At 43.0% G+C, this 27,534-nt stretch overlaps 1 protein-coding gene across 1 annotated transcript in view; it reads left to right on the top strand.

Moving 5' to 3' along the window:
* The window catches only part of PAPPA (pappalysin 1), an 870,469-nt gene that overhangs the window by 542,899 nt on the left and 300,036 nt on the right, over window positions 1-27,534 (top strand). The window contains exons 8-9 of the mRNA XM_086921096.1: window positions 17,658-17,786; window positions 21,595-21,686. Coding sequence (XP_086777222.1) covers window positions 17,658-17,786; window positions 21,595-21,686 — 221 coding nt within the window. The remainder of the gene's footprint in view (window positions 1-17,657; window positions 17,787-21,594; window positions 21,687-27,534) is intronic.

Below are 27,534 nucleotides of genomic sequence, written 5' to 3'. Positions count from 1 at the left end.
TGCAACTTAGAAAAATGCTTTTAAAAGCATTTTTCTATGTTTTTGCTATTTACCGAGAGGTCTGACCTCTCGGTAAATAGCGGCCCAATTTTGCTAAATCGCAATTTTTGCAAGTGTCATGAATAGCATTTAAGGAATCTCTAATAGAGATTCCTTAAATGCTAATCCTCGCATATTTGCTAATTCCTCATTAGCGATTTTAGCATTTGGGATTGTGAATCCCAAATGCCAAAATTGCACTCGCAAAAGGCAAGATTCTGAGAATCTTGCCCTTTGCGAGTGCAATTTTGCTTCATGAATCAGGCGGTAAATCCTTCACGCTATCACAGGAAGCACAGGAGCTGTGGGACTGGACAATACAACACAAGATCTCTCTCAGAGCCAAGCACGTCCGCGGGCTACACAACACTTGAGCGGATACCTTAAGCAGAACAGAGTCCAATTGCCATGAATGGGAATTGGAACAGTGCCAGCTTGACAAGGTGTTTCAGATATATGGGGAAAGCCAGCTTTAGACCTCTTTGCCACGAGGGAGAATACCAAATGCGAGTCCTATGCCAGGGTCATGGGGGAAGGCCTCTTTAATGCAATGGTCCTGGATATATGCTTACACCTTTCCCCCATCCCAATAATTCCCAGGGTCCTGACCAAAATAAAAATGGAATGCTGTTGTCTCATCCTGATAGCACCTTGATGGGCCAGGCAACACTGGTTCACGGAACATCTTCTATTGTCTAAATCGAAACCCATACGCCTACAACCGTCACCATCTCGCCTAACCAGAGACAAGAGGCAAGTATGTTACCCAGACCTGGAATCTCTTCATTTGCACGGCTGGCTCCTGAGTTCTTGGGGTTCAGGGACATGAATATCTCACAGGAGTCTAGAGATATCATTGCAAGATCCAGATCCGAAAGCACAAATAAGACTTACCGTCTAAAGTGGAAACGGTTCTGCTGCTGATGCCAAAGGAACGACTGACATCCGTTTCAAGCATCTCCATAACATATTTTGTCATATCTCCTCTCCTTAGCAAAATCAGTCTCACATTCTCTTCAGTTAAGGTGCACCTCACGTCTATTTCCCGCTACAGAAGATCTCCTCAGGCTCCGTCTCTCTGTGCCTCGAGTCTAGTGCAGCAATTCGCGAGAGGACTCATCCAAGACTCCCCTCCGTTGCGACGACCCCTCCGAAATGGAGACTTAACTTAGTCCTCGTGCAATTGATGAGGCAGCATTTTTGAGCTCAAATTTCTTACTTGGAAAGTAGCTCTACTCCTGGCTCTCACTTCTATGAGATTTCTGCATTTCACAAACAATTATGTGTCTCTGCTTACAAACCCTGGTTTTATTCCAAAAGTTCTGATAAAGTTCCATCTTAACGAACCAGTCATACTCCAACCTTTTTTTTCCAAGTCCATCTACTCCAGCAGAGCAAGCGTTGCATACACTAGATGTAAAAAGATGTCTCAAATTCTACCTGGAGAAGTCACTGTTGATGAGGTAGTTTAGTAAGTCAGTAGTGGAATCTGTGGTTTAGCCAGTGAGACCTAGGAGTATGGGTACTGTATTCTTGGCAGAACTAAGAGCCTAGATGGGCTCGAGGAGGAGTGTTTGGAAACAATTAGGAGACACTCTATTTTCAAGAGGTTGAGTTACAAATCGTGGTAGTTCATCCATCTATACATGGTGGGTCTGCAGTTTTCAAGCTATCACATTAATTCAGTGTAGCTTCTAGGTCGTTAAAGCTTTTTTGGTGGGGCATCTTCCTCTTTGAGTGCCTCTCTAGCATGGGATCTTTAGACACTGATGGACATGTTTTGAGTGTTTTTCTTGCAAGGTCTCCATTTTCCAGTACTGCTGGAGTTTTGCCAGTTGATCCATGCTGCCTATTTCATGGAGGGCCACGCTTGACTTCCCGTAGAGCACGTTCCTGGTTCAGGCTGGGCCAGCACCGTAGATTTTCTTTTTGCGCAAGCTCTGCCCTGATGTGAAGAGAGCGTGCTGTTCCTCATTCTCTGTGCTCTGTTACCCCTAGGCAGGATGCTGGCTCTTTCTGTCTCCATGAATCCATCTATTGTTTTTGTCTCTTGCTTGGAGCGATCAACAGACAATGATTGGCATGGATCCCTCTACTCTGAGGACAGCCATTGTGTCTGCCAGTTGCGTCTCCACCCCACCGAGCTCCGCTTGATGTGCAGTGCTAACTTTGGCACTCTATCCTTGTGTTTCTTTATTTTTTGTTAGTATTAGTGCAAGTTAGATGCACCCAGAGCAAGGTCTTGAGACATCCCCCATTGGGACAGTGTCCCATCTTTCTTAGAAAGAATGTTTTTAGTTGCAGTCCTTTGGGGCAGGGCAGGCCAGCCAGCCGTATGGAGACAGAGAATACGGTGTGTTTCCAACCTACACCTGCCTGCTCACTGGGTTTGTACAAACAGCCTCAGATCTCAGTGCAGCTGAAATAACAGATGGACCTAAGAACTTGAGATTTCTGCCTCTGCTGTTTTATTTACAAAATCCCTCTACTTCCCCCCTCCTTCCCGTCCCCCAAACTCCAGAGCCAGACAGGAATTCTCTTTATTATCTTTTGTGTTTTCTGATTTTTTTTTCTCATAACCTTTTTTTATTAAAAAAGGCAAGAAAGATAAACAGTTCTCTGTGGATCTGGCAGTTCAGGAGAAAAAAATTGAGGTTGGATCATGTCCTAAAATGACCCTGAGCCAAGTGAAATAGGAGTTTGTGAATGCAAGGTAGCATGAACTCGCCTAGCTCCCAGCGGGACTCAGCAGCGCTTGCCCTCAGCCACAGCAGCTCAAACCTTGATTGCACTGAGACCAGTCCAATCTGGAAAGGGCTTACGCATGAAGAGCAGAGGAAGCAAACATATGGTAGTTTTTGTAGACAAGACTTTATTGGAAATAGTAGTACATTTGGCTGAAGGAGTTATGGTTCAATATCTTCAAATTGGAGCAATTGTTAAGAATTTTACTGTAGTTATTTCCAGCTATTAAAAAATTTAAATAGCTAAATGTTGACATAAATTGACATTTCTGCTGCCATCTCAACACTAGGGTATGGAAAAACGGGAAATTGCTGCATTTCAGAAAATTGCAATGGCGTGGATTTTAACCCAATACAAATCAAACAACCTGGGGATCTGCTTGGAGATCTGTTTTGCAGTAAATATGTAAAACAAAAATATGCACTCTTGGAGTTTTGGTAGACTCCCACTGTCCACTTCAATAGGGAACCATTAACTGACAAGCAGCATCACATCAGAGTCTTTTATTCACCTATTAGACTAACTCTGCTGCTGCTCAGCCACTGTGAAAAGGCACAAAGCAGCGTCCTTGACGAAAGATGTTGCCTCCATCAAGAATATAAATGTGAAGTACTAAGAGTAACGGATGAACTTTTGATGCACACTAAAGTCCCGATTCTGAGTTGGGGGTAAATTCTGATCTCGGCCCCAAGATCAAAACTTGCCCCAACTCAGAATTCTACGTTTTTGCAGTAAACACTTTATACTCACACTTTACCCCTGTCTTATTTCAACTGGTTAAATCATCTGGTAATACTCGGATAATTGTGGAATTCTTCAGAATATGAGATATTTATCCCACCTGGTAGATACCGCAGCACAGGTGTATTAATATTTCCCGCTTATGATAAGCAACCCACCTTTTAATAGCTCACTTGTAGTCATGACTTTGGAGAAACTTTGTATATTTTTGGTGCCCTAATGTGAGTTCAATCCAGCACTTCCAACATCAATTTCATTTGAGAAGCTGAATTTCATCTAGTGCTTTGAATAAGAGGACCTGGTAAAAGGTACCAAAACTCAAGGAAAGAAGGCAGGTTTGGAATAAGATTCATGATAGAAGGGTCTTACCACACATTTGCAGAAGCAAGGTCTGATTATAGATTCAGAGTAACAAAGCCTGGTCTAAGAGATCATACTTGTCTCCAGGCACTTGTCATCTGGGTCTGGATTCCTGTGGGTTTTCCCCCACATTGACTATAATTTCTGCAGTCCTGGTGTGTATGTGCATACATTCGGATTACTTGATCAATCATGTAGATTGTACAGCTTTCCTGATTTCTGCAAGGTGTGGGCACTTTAGCATATTAAATAATATTCTATTTGGGTTTCCTGATGCTGGGATCTTTTTCTAGTGTAAACTCTAGTGGCACACTTTATTCTGAATCGCTAGGGAAATTGAGATTTAATACTCTGGGGAGAAATGTTTTAAAGAAATCATGACAACCATCTCTTTTGGCACTTTTAGGAATTCCAACAATCCTCAGTTTTTTTGTGGTCCTCAAAGTTATTCGTTTTTACCTGTGTAGGATCTTGTTGGATTGCAGGGCAGGACCACCATTTTTATGGCTTCTTCTATATCGCTAATTCATGTTTCGGCATGCACCTCGCTTATTGTTGGGCCTGAAATGTCTTTTTGGATTTTCTTGAGGTGGGTTTTGTTGTCTTTTACTGTCATAATTTCATTGAGTGGTGTGTTAAGAGACAACTGCACATCAGTGGGAGATTGACATTTTCCTGGAAACTTGCACTTTCAAGAAATTTCTTTTTTTTAGAGTCTTTTGTTGCTTTCTTTCCACCATTTTACTTCTGCTTGAGATTGTTGCATTGGAGGCTGTAGACTGAGAGCAGGGCCCAGATTTACAGATAGTTTGTGTGGGTTTGCATTACGTTTCTAACACTAACCTGATGCATTGTAAAGCACACATACAAAGTGGGAAAACCGTAACACATAGTTTTTGTTCTGGGATCACTTTCAGTAGAAACACTACAAATCAGGCAAAGCAGACACCTTGCACTATCGCACTCTGCTTTGAAACATGGCTTTACTTGCAGCCCTCTCTTCTATGTAAATCTTGGCCTAGATGTCTAGGTTGTTTTACCGGCAGCCTTTTGCAGTCGGTATGCTATGGAGTTCATCTTGCTCAATGGAATAAATTAAATTTTCCATTGTATTGTTTCTGCAGTGGTAGAAGCAACTAGATAAAGAGCCATCTTGACCAGTGGGCTGTGTGATACCTTTAAAAGTGAGAAGAGTTTTTGATGAAGACAACTTAAGCTCTTTGCTGTTCTTTCCATTTGTGCTGCTGGCAAGTCCTTTCTTAATATGGTTGAAGCATACTCGATGTGGTCTTCTGAAGTTCATCTGGCTTAACTGTGGTAAAGCAAACACAAGGAGATGATGGATGGAGCACTGAAACTTTTCAGACACTCACCCCCAGTCACAGATCTGGGTTGAATCCATAATCGTTCTTTAGCTCACTTCACCACCCCAGTTCAGACACAGCTATATTCAAATGTTAGCCAAAACTGCCAAGCCATGTCTTCCCTGGACCGGAAACAAGCATCCTGGGACTGCTTTTTTTTAGACCGAACTGCCATGCCATGTCTTCCCTGGACCGGAAACAAGCATCCAGGTACTAAATTGGTCCTCAATTATTTTGACTGTTCTGTCCTATTAAGGCTGCAATTTATGAACTCTTGTGAAAATGTTCTTATGATTAGTGAAAGGTTACCCGATTGGCCATAAGGACATGTCATAGAACGATTTCAGACCAGACTCTTTCCATCAAGGACAAATTTCTGATGGTTGTTGTCTATAGTCTCAACATCCTTATGATTTGTGTGGTACTGTCTTCCGGTTGTGTAGCTCATCCATGATGGATGTCAACAATTGGCCAAAGAAGTTAATAGCTCTATCGTGTGGCAAAGACAACATGGTTATGGACTGTGCTGTCAGTAAATCACATATATAGATGGTTGATGCATTATAGTTTGTGGTCCGCAATTACATACACATCTGTGAAATCAGATGTATGTAGCTCCATGAGTATCCGTAGCAGTACAGTAAATGGTGAGTACGGAGAAATCGTTGGCTTTGCTTATTGACACTTCTAAACATGCCAACCTCCTTGATCTATTGTGTTATTTGGTGTTGTGTCAGGTGTTATCTGTGTTAAAGGACAGTGTTCACACGTTTCACTGCTCTTTGGTAATTATACACCATGTACTGTGATGAACTTTGACCACAGATCTGAAACAATGACCTCCAATATAAGGAGATACTAAGTGACGATCCAACTAGGTGCATATTTCTCCAGGCTTGGCAGTACTACTATCAAATACGTGGCCTTCCACTGTTCTACACCACCGCACACCTGCGTGGCAGACACCCCAACAAAGGATGTCCGAGATGTCATTGAGCAGCCCATTATGCAGACCAGCATCGCTCAAAAATGTGCATAGACATACAGGGACTGTGGTTCAACACTGCTTACTTGTGCATGGAGGAGCATCAGTCACCCTGGCACAAGGTACCCTTTTCACCCATACAAAGCCCACAAAGGCACCTACATAAGGGGACTTAAAGTTTTGTTCCCAATTAAAACTGGGTAAGTAGTCGAGTGGACTAATTGCATTGATGTCTATGCTGTTGAGGCACTTTTAATGTTGATGACTGTAATTCCTGCAGAGTTTGAGAATTAAATTGTTCCTGGATTTAAAAAAGGGATTGCCATTCAAAAGAACAATCACAACTTTTTATGGTTAAGGGGAGTGAGAGCACATCCCTTCAATGGTCTGGTACTTTCATCCATGTTCGTATATCGCAGATTGAGAAATTGATCAATCTAAAATTGATGCAGATTTGCACATTGTGAAGTTCTGAGCAGCAGCCACTGAAAGGTAGCGTAATATTGCCACTTCTGATGCTGCATCAGCTGAGCTACTGCCAGGGGATGTTCCGCTCTTGAGTATACTAGGAAGTGCCTCTCTAGCTCCTCCAGTGTGGTTTGAATATTTCTGGGATGGGAGTGCATGAGGTTCCTGTGCCTCACTCGGGATGTTTGCATCTCATGCTCCCACCAGCGATGTATGTGGCTTAGAAGACTGCTGGAATTTGTGAAGCTTCTTTGAGCCATTGATGTCTTTCTACCAAAATCAATGTCGTTTTGTAAATTTCCCTTTGAGCCTGATGATAAGAGGAAGTGACATCATACATTTAGCTTATCATGAACTGTTAGTTTTCTGTTCAGTCTTTAATGTTTACTTTTTGATTTTTTTCACACGATTACAAATCGGTTTAGGGAGGGTAGGTATGGAGGGACAGAGGAAGGAACAATGTGATAAGCTGAGACACCACTTAATTTCAGCATGTGTCCAAGGTGAATAGAGTGAGGAATGAAACTTGTTGCAGCCCATCAGCGAGTATTTGAACCAAATGCCTCAATGAACAAACATGTGATCAGCCCCTTTCTTAACTTCAGGACACTTTGTTTACGTCTAATGCTGAGGGATAGGGGAATACTTTTCGGCAGCAACAGGTTAATTAACAGTAAATAATACCATAAACAATGAGGCAGCAACTAAAAGCAAGCCACTCCTGCTTTTTTCTTAGGCAAGAGTACTCAGGATGTTGCAAAGCAGTCAATGAGATTGCAAGCACCACCATAAGGGTATCAAATTCAAAATGAAGGTTGCCTCTGCAGCATGCCAAATGGCTCATTATCAATGTCCCTGAGGCAAAGACAAACTACCGTATCAGTCATTTTTCCTATAATCTATAAACCACCAATAACCCACCTCATGTTTGTTTGCAAAATCTTTTGAGAAGGCAGTGAACACCCAGCTAGATGAGCACATCAGCGAGAATAACCTACTTCAAAACTATCACTTGGCGTTCAGCTCACACTGCAGCAGTGAGAGGGGTATGTTGCAAGAAGTCGACGATGCCCTCTTCCTGAAATATGAAAAAGGACTTTGGGCCAAATGTATCAAGGCTTTTGCGACTCGCAAAGGCCGAAATTCACAGAATTTCGGCCTTTGCGACTCGCAAACGGCCTTTTAGCATGATTTGCTATGTATCAAAAAATCGCAATTTAAGGAATCGCAAAAAATTGTGATTCCTTATTTTGCCATAGCATTTAAGGAATCTCAATTTTTGCGATTCCTTAAATGATATGTATGTAACTTTCTGAAATTCCGAATTTGTGTTAAGAAATCGTCAATTACCACCAACTTGTAGTTGGTGGTAATTTGCGATTTCTTTTAAAAATGCCCTATTTGGCATTTGTGAGGGTGGCATGTGACACACATACATGCCCATAGGGAATGTATGTGTGCCACATGCACACACATGTAAATTTCAGGGGTGCAGCAGGGTGTCTTTGAGACACCCCTGCACCCTTGAAATAATTCTCAAATTGCGATTAGCAAATTGCAAATTCGCAATTTGAGAATTATTGCACTATAATTCCTATGGGCCTCCTGGCCCATAGGAATGCATGGGAAATTATTCTTTATTTGCGAATTCGCAAATAAAGAATATTAAGGAATCGCTAAAAAATAGCGATTTTGTGCATACATTCCATTTTGCGAATTCTAAATAGCGATTTGCAAAAAAACGCTATTTAGAATTTGCAAATCGGAATCTTGATACATCTGCCCCTTTGCCTCCTGGTTCTGCTCGACCTCTTCACAGGTTTGACATGATGGACCATCCAGCGTTGAGTCACACTTGAAAATCCCATGGATTCACCCTTATTTCGAGCCTCTCACTTATAGAGCACATTGTCAGTAAGATCAAAACAGCCTAGTTCCAACTCTCTCTCCTGAAAAAAGTGGAACCTTTCCTGCCAAGAGAAGACTTCAAAATGACAGTTCAAACCTTAGTCCTGTCTCACCAAAAGGGAGTCATTAAAGTCCTGCTCAATGGCACCAGAGACCACCCTTGCTCCCACCTTGGTCAACCAAACAGCAGCACTGCTGACCGAAGTACTTAAAAGAACAGATTACATTCACGCCAAAGAATCTGCACTGAGTCCCCTTTCAAGCCTGGATCATCTTCAAGATCAGCTGCATCATTTACAAGGCCTTCTACCCCAAGACCCCTGTCTCCCTAGTTAACAAACTAACAATGTCTGGAGGACATCCCCAGAACCTAGACTAAAAACTGCAGGAATTAGCAAACAACTCTTCTCAATTCTTCCCCCATAATCTGCAACAATATCCTGTCAGACATCACAACACCAACCCTCTCACAATACAAGAAGAAAATGAAAACTCACCTCTTCAAATAACACTATCTCAGATAGACTAACTTCACACTCCTTCCACTAGCTCTACTTCCTCACTCTGTGCTCTCACTCCCTAGGTATCCCCACTGGAGCGTGCCCTCTGAACCCTGCTCTACTGCTAGCCAGCTAGGTGTGTGCTTTAGAAATGCCAAAACATACAAGCTGCCTCTCACTCTGGGAGGTGCAATTACACAAAGTGTGAAACACTCCAATAATAGTAGCATATCAGTATAAAAAAGCTTTCTCAGGTTGCTGGGTCCTATACATCGCTCTGCTGTCAGTGGCAGTAGAAATCTGGATAAAAACACCATGCATCCAGTTGCCCTCCATGTACTTTCCACAGATCCTTTTAATTCCACTTCTCTGAGTTATATGCCACTGCTACCAGTGCTTTGTAGTTACCTGAAGGTTGAAATGTTACCACTGTACAAAACATATGTTGTAGGCAATAAGGGATTCCTAGACAGCTCTCTGACATCAAATACTGGTCATGTGATTAAAGTCACTACGAGAATAGAAACCTCTGACTTTGGGGGCTACATCCAAGAGGACTCAAGCCTGATCTTGTACCGCCATGAAATAGCTCTCCTAAAGCAGGGAGTTATGTGGACAGGGCAAGAGGGCTGAAGCAGAAGGAAGGAACTGTGGGGCATATTACCAACAACTAGCGACGATTATCGCTATGTTGGTTTAGCGGCAATATTAATATCGCTGAGCTCCGCCGATTTTTATCGCTTAGGAGCCTTGCTATTATCAAGGTTTATCTCCTAAGCGATAAAAATCATCCGAAATGCATAAATATCGCTGTAAAGTCAGCGGCATTCATGCATTACCGAGCAAATGCTCTTAGCCATGTTATCCACCTACCATTGGATAACATGGCTAAGAACCGCTCTGGGCAGGCATTAGCTTTTGGAGATAATCGCGCTTAGCGCGATTATTTCCAAAAATTGGTAATAGGAGATAGAGATGTTAGCGACTGTTTCCAGTCGCTAACAACTTGGCATGCCCACTTTGCATGTTATTAGCGATAATTATCGCTGACATGCAAAGTGGGCACCTAAATGCCCTCTATCTCCTACTAGCTGTCGCTAACTGGTGTTAGCGACAGCTAGGTAATAGGGTGATACAATTTTCGCTGCTTTAGCTGGAAAAATTCCCACATGATGTGCCTGTAAACAACTCTACAGAACAGACTAGTTGAGTCATAGCCTCCTCTCCTTAATCTTCTATCCCCCATTACCAGCCAAATCAATGTCTCATTCGACTTTCTGATGCTCATGACACACTTGTAAAGTGCAGCAGCGTGGAATAAATAAGATGCAAAAAATCGGTTTCACTACGCGAGCCTGAGCTGCAATACCCTGCCAAAAGGGTAGGTATAGGTGCATGGACGTCTGTTCACCAAACTCCAGAGGTTAGAAATTACCTCGCATGCAGTGTGACCTTGATGGCATCAGATAATTTATCACGTTTCACCGCAGCCTTCTATGCACTGCTGAGGGCCACAGGAAGTGAAAAGAATGGAAACCACTGTAAGTGCACTGCCCAGGGTAACAAGGGCAGTGTGTCAGAAGATCCAAAGCATAACCAGGGTAGCACCTACTACCCATGGTGACTCATAATTGCCATCCATTGATAGGGATGCGATTTCAGATCTAATGGTCTGACTGTCTTAAATTCACTGTGGTCCATTCACTGAGAACTCTTGCCCCATACAGGCTTGTGCTTGATTAATCACTAATTAGTCATACCAATAATCAATCACTAATTAACCACTTATTCGCTTAAGCATGCCCTATTGTGCTTAGGGTAGTGCAGAAGTCTTCCATGAAGTCTCCGAGTAAGATGGGGTTGCTTCTAGACCTGGTCTGTCCTTAAAACCTAAATTCACCGAGATTAGACTTTTCAAAGAATGCACTTAAGTCTTCATTTGGAGTTAGGCGAAATTTCCAGTTTCGCCAAAAACAGGTTTGCTTTCACAAAAGGGGAATTGCAAGTAATGCATTAATTTGCTAGGTAATACTTTGACATGTAAAATTGTCTTTTTCATATTTTTGGGACTTATTGTAATAGCTTTTTTTAAGAAACCGGTATAGTAATAGTGATTTTCCTGATAACTCCCCTTCTATAGTGGACAACACTAACTTGCATGATAAAACCGCTGAAATTAGCACTAACAATGGTACTGGTTGTTGAACCTGGCATCCTTGCCCTGATTTTCCCCTACATTTTCGTCTTCAGACCAGTTTTTGCTTACTTTGATTTTACTGGCCTTAGGACTGCGCACTTTACCACTACTAACCAGTGCTAAGGTGCTTATGCTCTCTTCTTAAAACTTGGCAACATTAGCTTATACCCAATTAGCATATTTAATTTACTTGTAAGTCCCTAATAAAGTGGCACTACATGTTCCCAGTGCTTGTAAATTGAATGCTACTAGTGGGACTGCATCACTAATTGTGCCACTCACTTGAGTATCTCTGTAAAGATGTCCCAGGACTGCCACTGTAGAGCCTGTGTGTACAGTGTTAAACTGCCATTTCGACATGGCAAATTAAAACTTTCACCAGGCCCAAACCTTCCTTTTTAATACATATAAGTTACCACTTGGGTGGGCCCGGGACAGCCTAGAGGGCAGGGTGCAATGTAACTCAAAAGTTAGACATGTACTTTTAAGTTTTACGTCTCCTTGTAGTGCAAAACTATTACATTTGTTTTTCACTACTGCAAAGCCTATCTTCTATAAGATAACATTGGAGTTACTGTATTACATTTCTTACGCGTAGTTTCCAAATGTAAAGAAGTAAAAAGTCCATATTTTGTGTCTCTGGTATCACAATTTTAACTAATGGTGAAGTCAGATTTTAAATAGCACACTTAAAATGCCACTTTTAGAAAGGTGTCATTTTCTTGCCTTAGCCATTTGGTGCCTGCAGTCTGTCTCGGGTAACGTGGCTGGGTGTAGTTGGCAGTTAAGCTTTGTGACTGGATTGGCCATCACTGGCAGGATAGGAGGGAGGAGCTGGGTACAGCCCCACTTACACATGAATAGGCTGTGTCCTGTCTCCAAACAAAGGGCTGCATACCCCTTGAAATTAGTCTGGAGCAAGGGCATGGAAAGCAGGCCATCTGTACATTGCCAAGGCATTCCTCTAGAAGCTTCTACCCACTTCAAAGGCACAATTGAGTATAAATACTGGACCTCAGACACAAACTCTTCAGCACACTTCTGGACCTGTGTATACTCTGCCAGGAAGGACTACTGTGGTGATGAAAAAACTGTCACTCTTTTGGCCTGCCTCGCTGGAGGAATTGCTGTCATCTTGACTGGGTGAGAAGGAAACTGGGCCTGCAACTTCACCCTTGAACCCAGGACACCAAAGTGACTCCAAGGGCTAGTCTCCTGGCTTCCTGATCTGAGCCTCAGGGACATAAAAGGCTCCCAAACAACTCCTGGACCCATCTTCAGCAAGTGGTGCCCCTTAGGTCCTGGACCCTTGGTGTGGCTTACCAGGCTCTTAATTCAAGTTTTATGACTCAGCGTGAACGCGAACGGTTCCGTTCTGCGTGACTGCGAATCATGCCATTTACACCGAAAATCCGTGTGAGCCGCTGATAGCCTGTTAAACACAGCAGCACCGACAGAATGTGGGGCCCTGCCAACGTGAAGCTCCAGCCCACCCGTCCCTGACATTCAGCCTGCTCTGCTCACCTTGCTGATTGCTGCTCACGACGCTCTCTGTGATCCTCACGACCCTCTGCAGGGCAAATAAGACCATTGGCACAAATCTTAAGAAGATAAACCTTCAGCTGGAATAACCTGGGACTATATCCAACCCACCCTCCATCGCAGTTGGCCTGAACCTTTGACTTTGACCCGGTCCAGCACGACCAGATAGCCAAAATTGGCGCTTTGTGCTTTTAGGTGCTATTTTATAGTTTATTCTTTAAAAATTCATAACTCTGGTTCTACTGATTGGATTTCTGTTATTTTTGATCTTGTTTTATTTATTAAATTAAGCTCTACTTTTCAAACCTGGTGTGAGACCTTTATGTGTGGCGTTTTTACTGTTTTACTCTTTGTAGTGTTACACAAATACTTTACACCTTGACTCTAAGTTAAGCCTGACTGCTCTGTGCCAAACTACTAGGGGGTTGAGCACAGGTTAATTTGGGGTTTGCTTGTGCCTTACCCTGATTAGAATTGTGGTTGCTGCTTGACCAAAGCTCACACCCCGGTCAACCAGTTACCCAATTTGTACCCCTGGTCATTTTGGGTTTGAAATTACAGCATTTGAATTGAGGGTCTTGCAGTTTATTTTGGGAGAGCACAAACAGAGCTAGCAATGGACTCTGGGGAAATTTGGATACTAACATATTATAAGCTCACTGCCGCTTCATTGTTTTCAGTGGAGCTCTGAACTTTCTAATGTTAAAATGACAATTACAACAACATTAAGAATAATAATAAAAATAATGAAAGCAACCACACAGTTAAAAGCATTTTAGTGTCTAAAGGTCAGCGTGAACTCACTCAACAGTACTTACTCACATTTAGCAAACTAAGAAGCATCGAGGCTCAGTGGGCTTCCCACGTGGGTCTCTTTCGATTTTAGATGCAGCCAAATCTCAGATGCAGTGTTTACTAGGCATTGACAAAATTTTAATTACACCAGTGAAATTTGCAAACTTTACAATATGTACAATTCACAATATTTTCTGAAATTTTACATACTTTTGCATAATTTTGCAGGAGATGATTAGCTAGAAGGCACTGTTTGCTCGAAGCAGTGTCCTTCCACCATTTTACTCGAGATGGCATCAATCCACATTTCACATACTTTACACAAAGTTGCATGAAAAAATGATGCAATCTTTGGCACTTCTTTTAATTTCAGTACATTTTTATTGTTTTTTTTTACATACGGATAAACATACACATAAAACATATAACATACTCTTTTAATGGATAACTCTTTCCAGGGTTTCTGCCCAGGCTCGTTGGGTTGTGTGGCCCTACCTTACAGATATATATCTATTATTAAACCTACTGATTTATCTCACCAGTTTCTATTTTCTGTTATCCACCTTGCACTTATTATTCAGTGCCCCTTTCCACACTACACAACCAACAGTAGTGCCGGACACTATGCTTGGTTACAGGCATCGTTGTGCATGGTGTGGCCCAGCGAACCTTCCACTCACAAGGCATGAAACACAGTGTGGGCTGAGGAGTCAGAAGTGCATACATAGAGAAAAAGGGGCTGGTTCCACAGGCACGTGTTACTAAATTGTAAGGTTTTGAATGTAATGAAGAATCAAATAATAAAACAATTCAAAGCCAAGAGCAGTGGATCCTGGGAGGAGTCATTGCCTTTGGTTAAACTTACGATTAGAAGACACCCCTAGAATTCGTGAATGTAATTTCAGGCCTGCATTGGGGCATAGAGTGTTTTCCGTGATATCCAACTGGTAGGGTAATTAGCACTTGCGACACAGCTTTTGGTGTTGGACAATATATCCAGTGATTTTGCAGGATAAATTGTGCATACAATGACCAGAGAATCCCAGTGAACTAATGTTGGGTCCTCGCTGGAGTGAACGATTGTATGACACATTATTTGTTTTAGTAAGAATTAGTAAGCCTCAAAAGATACTTACTGCATGTTTCATCATAACTACAGTATAGGGTAGGCGCTATGCAGTGGGAGGCTACGTTCACAAAGTAGGTAAGTGATGTCCAGGTGAGGTGATGTGCCTCAAGCCGGATCCTCCCTTCCCAGTCCAGTGGTAGTGGTATTATTTTCACTGTCTAGCTAAATGAGCCCATGCACAAGTAGAATTCACACACACTGCTTATTTTAGAATTGATCAGTTGTAGGTTGGTCCCCACGGAACTGCACAACAAGGAGCCATGGAGTTCATTGGCCCACTGCATCAACAAGTAGGATCACTGCCACACTGAAGCTATGGAAGAAGACACAGCACTATGCTCAGTCTCAATGTAAAGGCATCACTTAGAAATGGTCCACATTTGAGCATAATGCGTACCTTGGTCTGTGCCTTTTTATCCTGAGTTGAAGTCTGAATTTTTGTATCAACCACCGTCACGACACGGGTATCCTATAACAACTTAGAATGGGCGTTTCAACTGTTTATCTATGAATTTCAGAGTAAGGAATTTATATCAACTAGACATAATATAAGAACCCCCAGGAAACAATATACATGAAAGTGTGACGTATTTCAGGCTATACTGATCCCAGACATTGTCGGGTGAGGACAGTAACTCCATTCATATCTCCATGATGTTAACCGACAACACAAGCCTGAGACTAGAAGACAGATGGCTGGTCCACTCTGTAACACCACTCACTCCTGTTCCAGGTTCCTTCACCTTGAAAGCCAATTTTGCAACAACGCGGCTCACTGGCAAGCTCAGCGCCCTTCCAGGCTCACCATGGCCTCATGTGGGTGCCGTCTGCCTATAGAGTATAGTTCAAGCGACCCCCAGCTTGTAGGTGACTGGGACATCGGACACCCAGGACCTGAAAGTGGTAGTGTTGTTCGCCAGTCAACCAATCCACTTCAATCACTTGGCGTCCACGCTACAGACGTGAAGTACGCACGAGAGGAAGAAAGGGAGCCATTGTTTTCACTTAAGTGGTCTTTCCCCCGCAGGAGTATCTGGTGTCAGACACATGAGGCAGCTTGCAGCGGGCTTCGACTTTCTCAGAAAGCATAATTTGCAAAACCATCAAATTACTGAAAATCTCAGGATCACTCGGAGGATCTGGACAAGTGGTGCCCGGTGACTGACTCAGGTTCTTGAAGACGTCAATGCCCCTCCCCGCCCGTCCCAATACCACACTGGGAGCGCTGGCGGCCTGATGGAAGGCAGCTGGCGTCTGATGCTTTCCACATGGCGGAGGCAGCCTGCAGCTCCAAACTTCTCCCAGCCCCAGTGGCTGTTTAAACAAACGCACACTTCGAAGGACAACAGTCTGCCTGCCATTGTCCCAGACACTATGCGTCTAACGCTCAACATTCCCTGGCAATGGATACATGCAAGATCCAAGGTGGAGCTTCTGCCTCAGGTGGCACAGCGTGCCCTTTAAGCCACACCAGCAGCTAGCCTCCTCTGCTCACCTATCCTTGCCCATCCCTCTGTGTTCTCAATGCTTCGGCCTAACATCTGTTCTCATTGCCCTATTCCGCTCCACCCAATAATCATTGGGATGCCTGCCTTACAAAGTAATTTTGCATGTCTACAGAGCTTTCTTTAGCTAATCTTTTTTTCCAGATGGAATTCCTTTCACATCTTCCTGCACTTTTCAAATTTCCCTCATTCGCTCACTGTGGCCACCCAAACAGCATCTGAGCTAACAGACCACCATGCCCTGTATATGATTCCACCACAAAGAGTGTTCTGAACACGGCTGGTGTGTCCAAAAGAGAATAACATTATTTTTTCACTGAGCATTTTATGTTGTTCATCTGAATGCTAAGCAATCATTGACATAGCAGGTCCACTTTCCTTCTTTGCTACTTGTTTTTGTTTTGCTAATTAAAGGGATCATCAAGGCATGGATGTAGATGAGTAATACTGTAAAAGAAGCGTTTGCTTTCACGAACCTTGACTAGCACTGTACAGAAATGCACTTGAAACACATGTTGAATGACTCAGATGCAGCAGATGCAGGTTTTTGAAGAAAGCAAATGGAGAAGGGTGGATAGATACTTTCGGTAGGAGCAAATAGAGAAAAGAGCAGTGTCCACACATATTTTCATGTTTGTATCCTTTTAAGAAGTAATTGGCATTAGCCTACCTTATTTTTAGGTTTCACCTACAGTGCGCATGCGATATCAGCTAAAGTTATTGCCCTTAAAAAACTTATATGGGGCTCAGCACCTCCCCTTTTATTTACATTTACTTGCCATTGGGGAGCTCCAACCTCACTTTTGTTTCCTTGCATCCCATTGGTCAGCTGCTCCTTCTAGCGTCTAGCTTCCTCCTGGGCCTTAGAGTCTGCAAGGTCTTAATCCTTGTCATGGAGCATGGACCAAGTTCTGCTACCTTTGGCCAGTGTCATTCTAAAGGCCAGTAGGTACACATTTTTTTTTTACTTACGGACATGCACTCATAGAGCGCATGCTCTGTTGTCCCTCTCCTTCACCCTCGTCCCCGTCCTGCCCCAAAAGTAACTTTGCCCCCTCCATTGATTAACACCCCTGTGCTGTTTTATTTACATTTTACCCAGTAGCGCGGGCTGCAGTGCAACATGGCTTAAAGGTAAAAAAAGCACTATGATGCAGTCAACACTGGCCTTGTTATAGCACTTTGCCAATGCTTATTAAGACATGTCCAGGCGAGGAAGGGCTTTCTCACCAATACTGAAAAAATGCAGCATGAAGGAGTCACCTTTTAGAGATTTGCAGTGATAAAGAAGATAGTAATACATTGTAGCCAATTGGCATCTTGACATCCTTTACTGCCTCTGGTCACCTCCTATCTTATATATGTTTCCTACTTTCTAGGAACGTGATCCATGGCAGCACATATACATACCAGGTCATTACTGTGTCTGCTGGTGAAGAAAGCATACCATCACCTCCACTCACCTACGTCCATGGAGGTGGGTACTGCGGTGATGGAATCATCCAAAGGTCAGTGGAAACTGAATATTACTTCCTGGTGTCACATTAACATTGTCCAATGCAAAAAGTTACGAATGATAAATAACTTTGTAGATGATATGTTTTGTTCTATTAAAGTGAGTTCTACACAAATATTTCTTTATGCGTTTCTACGAAAATTTAATGCATCTGAATAGACAAGGAGCATAACAATTAGAGAGCTAAAGAAAGGGTTAAATAAGCAGCTCGTGGAGTAGGAGGAATGATGTCTACCCAACAAGATGGTTTTGATGAAGGATTTCTATATATATACATATACATGTGCATGGAAATATGTACACTATGTATATATGTGCACTATACACTGGCCAGAGGGGGAGCCAGTAAGGAACACAGCCCAGGTTATGACTTTATTCACATTGTCAAATAAGACTTTGGTCACATTGTCAAATAAGACAACTGCATTGCACTAACAGATTATTCGGGATGAAGATGTTCACAGCCTTTAAAAACATTCCTATAATAGACAGTAACCACAGGGTGCATAAATCATACAACAATGTGCTTTATTTAGAAGAAAGATACTGGTAATCGGCACTTGAAAAAAAGCAGATAAATCATGGAAAACATCCACATGGAAATAAACACATTGCAGACAGCAGTTGAGAGACTGCTGTTGATGATAGTGGTAGTATCCCAAGTAAGTGATCAATACTGATGATAGTGATAATATCCCCCTCAGGCTTGTATCCCAGTGCAGTGACAGTATTAATGAGAGTGTTAATATCGGGAGGGCTGGATGTAGTGACCAGTACTGATGATAGTGGTAATATTACCCCAGAGTGAAATATCTCAGTACATTGACCACTGTTGATGATAGGACTGGAGTATCCCAATGTAGGGACCAATACTGTTAATTGTGGTAATATCCTCCGGAGTGAAGTATCCCAGTGCAGTGACCAGTATTGATGATAGTGGTAACATCTCCAGGATTGGAGTGACAATGTAGTAACCAAAACTGATGTTAGTGATAATACCCCTGTGAGTGAAGTATCCCAGCGCAGTGACAACCATTGATAGTAGTGGTAAAATTACCCAGACTGAAGTATGCCAATTTAGTGAATAATACTGATGAAAGTGGTAATATCCCCCTATGGGTGGTATCCTAGTGCATTGACCAGTATTAATGGGAATGGTAATATCGCCATGACGCCAGTATCCCAATGTAGTGACCAATAATGATGATAGTGGTAATATCCCCCTCAGTTAAATATCCCAGTACATTGACCAATATTGATGATAGTGGTAGGATCCCCAGGACTGGAGTATCCCAATATAGTGACCAATACTGATCATAGTGGTAACATCCCCAGGATTGAAGTATCCCAATGTAGTGACCAGTACTCAGGATAGTGATAATATTCCCCTCAGAAGGTATCTCCGTCCATTGACCTACATTGATGGTAGCGGTAATATCCCCAGGATTGGATATCCCATTGTAGTAATGAACACTGATGATAGTGGTAATATGACCCAGAGTTAAGTATCCCAGCGCAGTGACCAGCATTGATAGTAGTGGTAATACCCCCAAGACTGGAGAATGCCAATGCAGTAACCAATACTGATGATAATGGTAATATCCCTCAGTGAAGTATCCCAGTGCAATAACCAGTATTGATGATAGTGTTGATATTCCTTGGACTGGAGTATCCCAATGTAGTGACTAATACTGATGATAGTGGTAATATCGCCTGGACAGACGTATCCCAGTGCAGTGATGAGTATTGATGATAGTGGTAACATCCCCAGGACTGGAGAATCCCAATGCAGTAACATACTGATGATAGTGTAATATCCTTGTGAATTAACCCCTCCCATGCTCATGACGAGCTGAGCTCGTCATGAGCCACGGTGGCCCTATGCTCATGACGAGCTGAGCTCGTCATAATGGCACCACACTCGCACGCGGGGCTAATTCCCCCGCTGTGCTGAACATTCCACAGAAACGGGTGTGGCCGTAACAAGCTAAGCTCGTCATGAGCACATGGCTACCGTGGCTCATGACGAGCTGAGCTCGTCATGAGCACCAGGGCACTGTGCGTGCCCCCCAGGACAGCGGGGGAATTAGCCCTGCAGGCAAGGGGTTAAGTATCCCAGTGCAGTGATCAGTATGGATGACAATAAAAATAACCCCAGACTGGAGTATCCCAGTGTAATAACCAATACTGATGATAATGGTAATATCCCTCAGTGAAGTATCCCAGTGCAGTGACTAGTATTGATGATAGTGTTGATATTCCCTGGACTATAGTATCAAAATGTAGTAACCAATACTGATGATACTGGTAACATCCCCTGGAGTTAAGTATCCATTACACTGATCAGTATTGATAAGAGTGGTAAGAACCCCACGATTGGAGTATCCCAGTGGAGTAACCAATACTGATGAAAGTGGTAATATCACCCTCAGTTAAGTATCCCAGTGGAGTGAACAGTATTGATGATAGTGGTAACATTCCCAGGATTGGAGTATGCCAATGTCGTTACGAATACTGATGATAGTGGTGATATCCCCCTCAGTGAAGTATCCCAGTGTAGTTACTATCATTGATAGTAGCGGTAATATCCCCAGGGCTGGAGTATTCCATTGTAGTACCCAACATTTCTGATCGAGGTAATATGCCCAGGAGTGTCTGTGGTCGGCAGCAGCACTAGCTTGCTGTCAAGGACCAACATTGATGGTATCGGTAATATCCCCAGGACTGGAGTATCCCAGTGTAGTAACCAATATTGATGACAGTGGTAATTTTCTCCTCAGTGAAGTATCCCAGCACTTTGACCAGTATTGAGGATAGTTGTGATATCCCTAGGACTGAAGTATTTCAATGAAGTAACCAATACTGATGATAGTGGTAACATCCTCGGGAATTAAGTATCCCAGTGCAGTGATCAGCATTGATCATAGTGATAGTATCACGAGTATTGAGATATCACAAAGCGAAAACTAATAGTAGCGTGAGCATTTACATCCCATGGACTATGGATGGATATGTCTTCTTTCATGGGTGCATAACCAGATCGTCTTGTCCAATAATCATTCTTCGATGGTTGGTGATATTTATATCCAATGATTGTAATCACTTCACTATCCACCAGAATACTATGACACCTTGACAATTCAAGCCCGTGGTTTTTAAAATGGCAGCAAACAAATACTGTGCATTTTGGTACTTTCCAGAGAAACAAGAGAGGTTTCTAACAACCATGATAGATGAAGAATGTAGTGTGCCATAAACAGTTACATGTAAAGAGACGTGGTGTATTATACAAGATGGGAAATATAAAGGTGCTGTATTCTACAGATATTGGATAACATTAAAAATTGATTATAGCAAGAGGTGTTTATGTTTTACTGATCTTTACAATTGAACATGTTATACCAAATCTTGGTATATTTAGCGATAGATTCACTGGAAGATGTGTATACCAGAGTTTCAGCCAAAACAACCCACATTGTCAGGGGTAGTAAGTGCTAGATACATGTGATTACAATACATACAAATACATTGATATGCAACAACGCTGATATCTAAAGATGGCGGCCTCTTTATTTACAGGTTATTATAGATAATATTTTCTCAATATGGAAAACAATCTGAAGATGAACATTTCAAGAGGTTGTGCTACCTAGTTTCAGAGAAGTCTAAAGACAGTTATTTCTGCACAGGCAGTTTTCTACACATCCAGTTGCACATTGGGATATCAGCAACCCCCATACTGTCATCACTGTGCACTGAACTCAAACATATTATTACATAAACATATGTCTTTTCTACAGAGATTTGGCTGAAGAATGTGATGACATGAACAAGATCAATGGAGATGGCTGCTCCTTCTTTTGCCAGCAGGAGTTATCATTCAATTGCATTGGTGAGTGTTGATGTCACTGCATAGATGGTCAGAGTCAATTTTTATGTTAATCAATCACAATTACTAAAATGCAAATAAAAGAGGTTTATTTGGGCACATACACTGAACCATCAACTACATATTTTGAGCATGCGACAGCCAAAAGTTTGCCAGAATCCACAAATGTTAAATTTGTAGGAATATAAGTGCCAAAGGAGCACTTCACAGTACAGATTTCAGAAATCGCTGCACATGAGAGTTGCAAGAAGAGTGAGTGAAGCCAGATATAAGATGTTTGTGGTGTCAGGGCTCTAAGAAGTTAAAGATTCAGAATATTAAACGTTTTTGGAATCATTAGGTGTTAAGATGCACAGGCCAACCGCTGATGCTATGGATCACTGAGTACTAATGGACCCAGATAAGGAAAAGTTCTAACATGAGTAGTGGAGTAAATTTAGAGAGGTTTCCATGTAGTGGAGAAACGACATCTCCGAGAGTGTTAGCAGCAGAGTACAACACAAGTGATGACGTGCCACAAATTTACGGTGCAAGACAGCAAGAGCTATCAAAGCTACCCATATGTTCATAAATCTTGGAGCAGGCCCTGGATTTTGGATCTAATAATATCATTAGTGTTTTTTTAATAATGTTTACTGATATCCATAATGTTGTTGTTTTTTTGTTTTGTTTTTTACTCAAAACAACACTCTTGCATCCAGGCCACTATCTGATTAAGATACTCGACAAGGACAGTGCACCGGTTTGTTTCCATTAACTGCCATGTAAAATAATGTAATGTCTGCATATTGGGTCAAACATGGGTGTGAAATAATTACATCTCAATGTCACGTTCTATGAAACGACTTCCACAGTGCCCTGGAATCCTAACAAATCCTACCTGTGCTGGAGAAAGACCTGAAGACCTCACTGTCAGGTACCTCTGTGAGCCATAGCACAGCTATTACTGGGGCGCCCTGTACCAACAGAAAATAGACAACTTCTTTCACTTCCTGCACCTACAAAGCTATTTGCGAGGCCGACGGGGGAGACCGGCACATCCAGGGCTGGCTTTAGGGCTGGTGGTGCCTGTTGCGGCAATGCTTCTAGGCACCCCTCAATGACCTCCTTCTCCACGGGTTTCCCCACTACCACCCTTAAACAGCGTCCCTCAAGTCTCCATAACCACGCGCTCTCACATGCATTTCTCAATGCAGCTCTTTGATGACCGGTAATTAGCTCACTGTTAGGATTTTACCTTATAAGCTGCAAGTAACTAAAGGCTCTATTTGACAAAAAACAGTAACCCACAGAACTATTTACGTTATATGCACATTGTGATCTGCAAGGTACACGTGCTTTGCAGCATAAACCCTCTGCACTACCTTATGAGTAGTCAAAACTTCCACTAGACAAAATTCCATCTCAATCCAGCCACTGCATTAATCTTCAGAGTTATCTTGACATTTTTATTGTTGCCAGAAAATTGCTGGAGGCAAAGTAGCTGCAGCGGTGCTTTTAATTCCATAGTATATTAGAGGAAAAGGCAGCCCCATCTGAAGTCAGTGCCCAGTGCGATGGTACCGGTCACACCAGCCTAGAGCGGCCCTGGACTCATCTCATCTTATACTGCTTACTGAACAAGGGAAAACATTGTCATGAGCAGGCATATCAACACAATTTTTGACCGCCAGAATTCTACAAGTCATCCAGAAGAGAATGTATGATTCGTTTTGATAATGTATGGCAGACTTCTCTCCATAAGCCTGCTAGCACCATGCCTTGGCAGTGAGAAAACGAGGTAGCACTAAAAAAGAAACCTAAATAAAGATATACGATGCAATTTAGAGGCCACTGAAGGAAACTAGGTTAAGTAAAAGATCTGACAGATTTTAAATAGAATATCGGAGAAATGGCATTCCTGTGGTGCTCTAAAGGTTAGGTTTGCAGTCTTAGTGGTGTGTGGTTGTAAAATGTCCTGGAGTGAACTCTTTCTGGCATCAACTGTAACCAGTGCATGGAGTCTGGATATAATCGTGCATACCATTCAATGCCTTATAAAAACATTGTACAGTCAGTCCTATCAGGGACTGCTGAATGATATAATAGTACCAACAGAATTAATGTGTCCTCGGTTGACTGTCATGGTAACCTCATCCTACCGCACCTGCAGCTCTTTTTCAGGCGGAGAAATAGGGTATAAGATCTGGTTGTACAGAAACTGTAGAATTAATGTATGTTTCATAATGTCACAGTATTTGGCCAGGCACAAATGTTATTTTATTTATTGATGTTTTCTCAAAGAAGCGAATTTTACAATGAATACATATTTTGTAAGAGTTGCTCTCAATATCGTTTGTGGAATGTACGCAATGACTGATCATGAAAACGTACTGGTCTGTCAATCTATTTTTGGAAGTCCTCAGGCAGGTGCAGAAATATTGGTACGGTTATTTTTTGTCGGTATTCTGGGTACTGCCCTTGGCAAGGGCTGGCCAAACATCCTCACTTTCCTTGACTCTGTTGGCAGCTGTGAATGGAGTATTCGAGGTGCACCATAGGAGACAGGGGATTAGGTTGAGATAAAATGGTGCACACACTGATATTTGAAAATAAATAAATTATTATACAACAATGAAATAACAGAAATGCCACATAGATCAACTGTGAAAACTCAAAGGGCTTAGAATTTATGGTTGTGGAGATCAGCCACATTCCCAATTACAAACCTATCTTAATCTATGATGAAGCCAGGAAAGTACTCAAGGTGTACTGGGGAAAATTTCAACATGGTCAAGGTAGCACAATGAACAGTTGTTGGATATTACTCCTTGTCCCAAAGTCCTTTTCACTCTCAGAAATGTTTTAGGGTTCCTGAGGACACAAATGGGGCAAGACGATCAAAGTTGTCTGATAGTGCTTAACTATTCTGGGTACCCACAAGGGTATCAATATTTTTAAGTGCCCATGCATTCGAGGGTTACAGGAATCCAGGTTATTAGTATTAGGGACAGCAAGAACAACTCTATGCATGATATCTTGGGACTCAACACTCACAGTCGCCAGACTATTTGGATGGTTGTAGCAATCAAAAATTGGGAGAAGGAATGTTAGTGATCCCACCAAGTTCCTTGGCTTCAAATATTGCTAATCAAGAAGGGGGGGAGGGGGGATCACTTGTCCTGTGTAACCTGGGTACAGTTCTCACTGGAATGACCCTTGGTAAAAGACCCTCATACACGTGTAGTTATGGTGGTATGGGCGGTATATCTTGGTTCTCTGCCTTCGTTTACACGTCTGTGCAGAATCATGGGGTCAGTTGGTATGCACCCTCCACCTGAAGGAGAACACCCTAGGTTAAAACAGTAGTGATCAGTGATTATAGGTGAAGTGTTAGTGAATATATTTAAAACAATCCAATCATGCCGGGAGGGATATAATTTTATTGTCCGGGATTGAATAGGTGGTTGAGGATATGACAGAATACGTTGGAGAAATTGTTAGGTTTCACACATATTCAATCCTCCAGTGTTCAAACAATGGTCGACATGTTTCAGCCTTATTGACCAAGGGGTCGGTACGGCTTTCTTCAGGACCAGGTGAGTTCTGTGTGGAGAGTGACTGAGGTCTACTCTTTAATGAAGGTCAAAATTGGACCTTTCATCGGCTAAATTGTTACCGTCTCAAGCGGGTACCCAGAGGTTGGAAGGAGGGGCTTCTCGTTGCTCCGCTCTCGAACACGCAACTTGTGCTGTCTCTTCCTCTCGCGGTCCCGGATTATTTGGATGGTTGGGCAACTTCAGGCAAGGCAAGAGGCATCATGTGTAAATGGTTTGAGGGTATCAGGAACCAACCAGGGAACTCGGAGATGAATAAGGGGCTTGGGACATCTCTAGGCCCACCTCACTCCCTGTTGCACACAGCCATCTTACTTCTCCCTTCTGCCCTCACCTGCTCTTCCATTGGTTCTCACTCTGACCTTCGCTGTCCTTAAAATAAACTTTCCATTTTTTGGAGGGCCTGCAGGTGCCATTTGCTGCGGGGTTGCTCCTTTTTTAATGTACTTTTGTGCACCTTTAATTTTATTTTAAAATGTATTGCTACAAGCGGTGTCCACCATCTTGGAATGGAAAATACCAAAATAATTCAAATAACAGTCGCATCATGTCGTATGCGAGCCCTGGAATGGTGATGCATGCGCGCGATTACGTCATTGTGCTGCTCCGCAATAGCATCATGATTCATACATTTGCATACTTGTGTACATGTATTGTGCTCTTTTTCATTTTGTTTCTTCTTTTGCCAATGCTGCACCACATCAGCAAAATGAAACAAGCATTGGAAATGCAATAGGGCTCGCATTAGGAAAGTTTGAGCTATTGGTCTTATAAATGAATTATTTTTTATTTATGTGTTATTTTTTAAACTAGCTAAATTAATAGCTTTGTCATTTACAATGCCAATAGTTATAACTTTCGCAAACACCTATAGCATTTGTAATGCAACATGTTTTGTATTTACGTGACTTAGATGTATTGATATTACAAATAACAATGGCTTTTAATTTTTTTAAATAATTAATACTTAAATAAGTTTTTTAATTTGTAATGGCAATAGCTTAAACTTTTGTAAATAACTTTTGTCAAGATTATGTTCAGTGTTTTATATTGTGGCGAAAATCCAAGAACAGAAGTGAAATATTAACATCTTTTTGTGATTTGTAATAAAGCATGAAAGCTTGAAAACAGCTTGAAACATTGAAAGAACATATTTGAACCAGTGATGCTGTGGTTGGGCTGAGTGAGGCTGTGGTTGGGCTGAGTGATGCTGTGGTTGCGCTGAGTGATGGTGTGGTTGCGCTGAGTGATGCTGTGGTTGCGCTGAGTGATGCTGTCGTTGCGCTGAGCGATGCTGTGTTTTCGCTGAGTGGTGTGTGCATCGGTGGAGCTTAGTGGGTGCATTGGTGGAGCTGTGTGGTGGGTGCATTGGTGGAGCCTAGTTGGAGCATCGGTGGAGCTGTTTGGTGGGTGCATCGGTGAAGCTGTGTGGTGGGTGCCTCGGCAGAGCTGTGTGGTGGGTGCATCGGTGGAGCTGGGTGCATCTGTGGGGCTGTGTGGTGGGTGCATCGGTGGAGCTGTGTGGTGGGTGCATCTGTGGAGCTGTGTGGTGTGTGCATCTGTGGAGCTGTGTGGTGGGTGCCTCGGTGGAGCTGTGTGGTGGGTGCCTCGGTGGAGCTGTGTGGTGGGTGCATCGTTGGAGCTGTGTGGTGGGTGCATCGGTGAAGCTGTGTGGTGGGTGCCTTGGTGGAGCTGTATGGTGGGTGCCTCAGTGGAGCTGTGTGGTGGGTGCATCGGTGGAGCTGTGTGGTGGGTGCATCGGTGGAGCTGTGTGATGGGTGCATCGGTGGAGCTGGGTGGTGGGTGCATCGGTGGAGTTATGTCCGTGGAGCTGTGTGGTGGCTGCATCAGTGGAGCTGTGTGGTGGGTGCATCGGTGGAGCTGTGTGGTGGGTGCATCAGTGTAGCTGTGTGGTGGGTGCCTCGGTGGAGCTGTGTGGTGGGTGCATCGGTGGAGATGTGTAGGTGGAGCTGTGTGGTGGGTGCATCGGTGGAGCTGTGTGGTGGGTGCATTGGTGGAGCTGGGCGCATCAGTGGAGCTGTGTGGTGGCTGCATCGGTGGAGCTGTGTGGTGGGTGCATCGGTGGAGCTGTGTGGTGGGTCGTTTGGTGGAGCTGTGTGGTGGGTGCATCGGTGGAGCTGTGTGGTGGGTGCCTTGGTGGAGCTGTATGGTGGGTGGCTCGGTGGAGCTGTGTGTTGGGTGCATCGGTGGAGCTGTGTGGTGGGTGCATCGGTGGAGCTGGGTGGTGGGTGCAT

This window comes from Lissotriton vulgaris, chromosome 5 (genome assembly GCF_964263255.1).
Source record: "Lissotriton vulgaris chromosome 5, aLisVul1.2, whole genome shotgun sequence".
In the NCBI taxonomy this organism is placed as follows: Eukaryota; Metazoa; Chordata; class Amphibia; order Caudata; family Salamandridae; genus Lissotriton; species Lissotriton vulgaris.
This window is presented reverse-complemented; position numbering and strand designations above follow the sequence as displayed.